At 36.8% G+C, this 2276-nt stretch overlaps 1 protein-coding gene across 1 annotated transcript; it reads right to left on the reverse strand.

The window, feature by feature from the left end:
- Nucleotides 1–267: 267 nt before the first annotated feature.
- Nucleotides 268–1363, reverse strand: LOC131624426 (uncharacterized). Its single transcript, XM_058895367.1, has 3 exons — nt 1231–1363; nt 891–1138; nt 268–708 (listed from the first exon to the last, which is right to left on the reverse strand). The coding sequence occupies exons 1-3, from the start codon at nt 1361–1363 to the stop codon at nt 268–270; spliced, it is 822 nt and encodes a 273-aa protein (XP_058751350.1).
- Between the last annotated feature and the right edge of the window lie 913 nt (nt 1364–2276).

Raw genomic sequence — 2276 nt, forward strand, 5'->3', positions numbered from 1 at the left:
GCTCAAGTCCTTTTCGACATGTGGCCATATAATTATATTCGAAAATGTTACGGAAATACATTAAGCTTCAGTACTTTATGTAATTTTCCGCGAAATGTCTAAGTCTTGGCAAAGATATCTTCCGTGTTAGCTTCGATACTTCTCTCCTGCGTTTCAACTTAGACATTTTCTTGAAGCATGGCCATCAGTAGCCATTTTTTTAAATCTTCGAAGATGGTCATCAGTAACCATCATTCTTCGAACTTAAAACCTTCGAAGATCAACTTCTTAAACGAAATCTCCAGCTAACACCAGCCTTCTAGATAATTTGTTGAAGATTGGTTTCCAAGTGTCCTTTCTCCTATGATTTGCGCCAATAGGAAGCCCATGGAAAAGAAAAGGCAATCTGCCAATCTCACAGGGGAGAAAATTAGTCGCAGCCGTTAACATATCCTCCCCAATATTGATACTATATATTTTGCTTTTGTTGAAGTTGATACATAATCCGAAAACACGCTCAAAGCCTCGCAGAACCGCCTTGACACACCACAAATTGTCCAAACTCCCATCACATAGCATAACCGTGTCATTTGCGAATTGTAATAGCTCGAAATGAATTTGCTGATTGAATTGAAATCCATGAAAACCACCACAACAAGAAGAAAAATAAACGGGGACATTGGATCCCCTTGCCGGAGACCTCTTGACGCCACAAATTTTGCCGCTGGGCTGCCATTCACAATTGTGCTTAAGAATACCATAGCTTCCATCCATCGACACCACTTATTCCTGAATCCCATACACTTGAACATGTATCTTAAGAAACTCCATGAAACACAGTCATAGGCTTTTTCGAAGTCGATTTTCAGAATCAAACACTCCCTTCTATTCCTCTTAGCAAAGTCAGTTACCTCATTCAACACAACCACTCCATCCATCATTTGTCTTCCTTCAATAAAAGCCGATTGAATAGGTGAAACAAGTTTACCTATAACTTTCTTCAATCTACCAGCCAGCAGTTTTGACAACAAACGATATAAATATCCAATTAGACAAATAGGCCTGTAATCTTCAACCTGTTGAGGGCTATCAATTTTTTGAATTAATTCCAAGAATGAAGCCATAATTGACTTAGGCAGTTTACCCCTAGCATGAAAGTCTTAGACAAATTTCAAAACATCATGAGAAAAAAATTCCAACAGTTTTTCAAAAACCCCATAGGGAATCCATCAGGCCCGAGACTTTTCTTACAGTATCCAAGCCAAACAACTTCTTTAACTTCCTCCATTGAAAACGGAGCCTCCAACATATTCCAATACTCAAAAGAAAGACAATTAAAAACAACACCATCAAGCTCTGGACGATCATCCTTGTAACACCCCATTTCTACCCGGCAATTATAATGCGGAAAATATCAGAGTATTTAAAAATTTCTGGACAAACAAATGAGGCGTCACATATTCATTTAACAATAAATCACATCACCGCATTTAGCGGATACATAGCACTTTCTTTAATCAATCAACAAATACTCAGCATATAATACTTTTCAAAACAAAATAACTTCTTTCATTTAACAAGTCACAACATACAATCACGATATCGTCATAAAACGTCACAACTATGAATCACATATGACACATGGGACATGACTCATGTATATGCATGTGGTACCAATCGGAGCTTCAACCCCATCACCAATTGCCCAAATCTGAGGCATAAGGCATAAGCCTTCGTCACTAATTTGCCAATCCAGGCCGTCACAGAGTATGAATATGCAATGTGACTCGACAAACAAGACAACACAACATACTCATCACAATCACATATCGTCACGAGGCATAAGCCTATATTACAATCAATTACCATTATACGAGGTAATTCGCGTCACCATAATATTTCATCTTCACTTAGTCACAAAATTATCATCACAAATATATACAACATCGCGTATTACCAATCATCACAAACATCGTCCTATTTCGAAACATCATCGCAAGTCATATAACTTCACATATTAACAAAATCATCACAATATCATCATGTTTCGGCGTAACACCACAAACATATAACTTCATATACCGAAAAAATCATCACCACAAATCGACACATTAGGCCAAGTCAAATTAGTCTTATAATTCTCTATAAATTAGTCGATTTATTAGTTCACTAATCCACTATCAACTGACCAAAATTATTCACCTAATAATCTCTATATTAATCAAATATATCCTGCGTCACTACTGGTTATCTAATTTCCGGTTAAATTCTTAATATTCACGACTTTATGAGTTTTC

This window comes from Vicia villosa, unplaced genomic scaffold (assembly GCF_029867415.1).
Source record: "Vicia villosa cultivar HV-30 ecotype Madison, WI unplaced genomic scaffold, Vvil1.0 ctg.000121F_1_1, whole genome shotgun sequence".
NCBI lineage: Eukaryota > Viridiplantae > Streptophyta > Magnoliopsida > Fabales > Fabaceae > Vicia > Vicia villosa.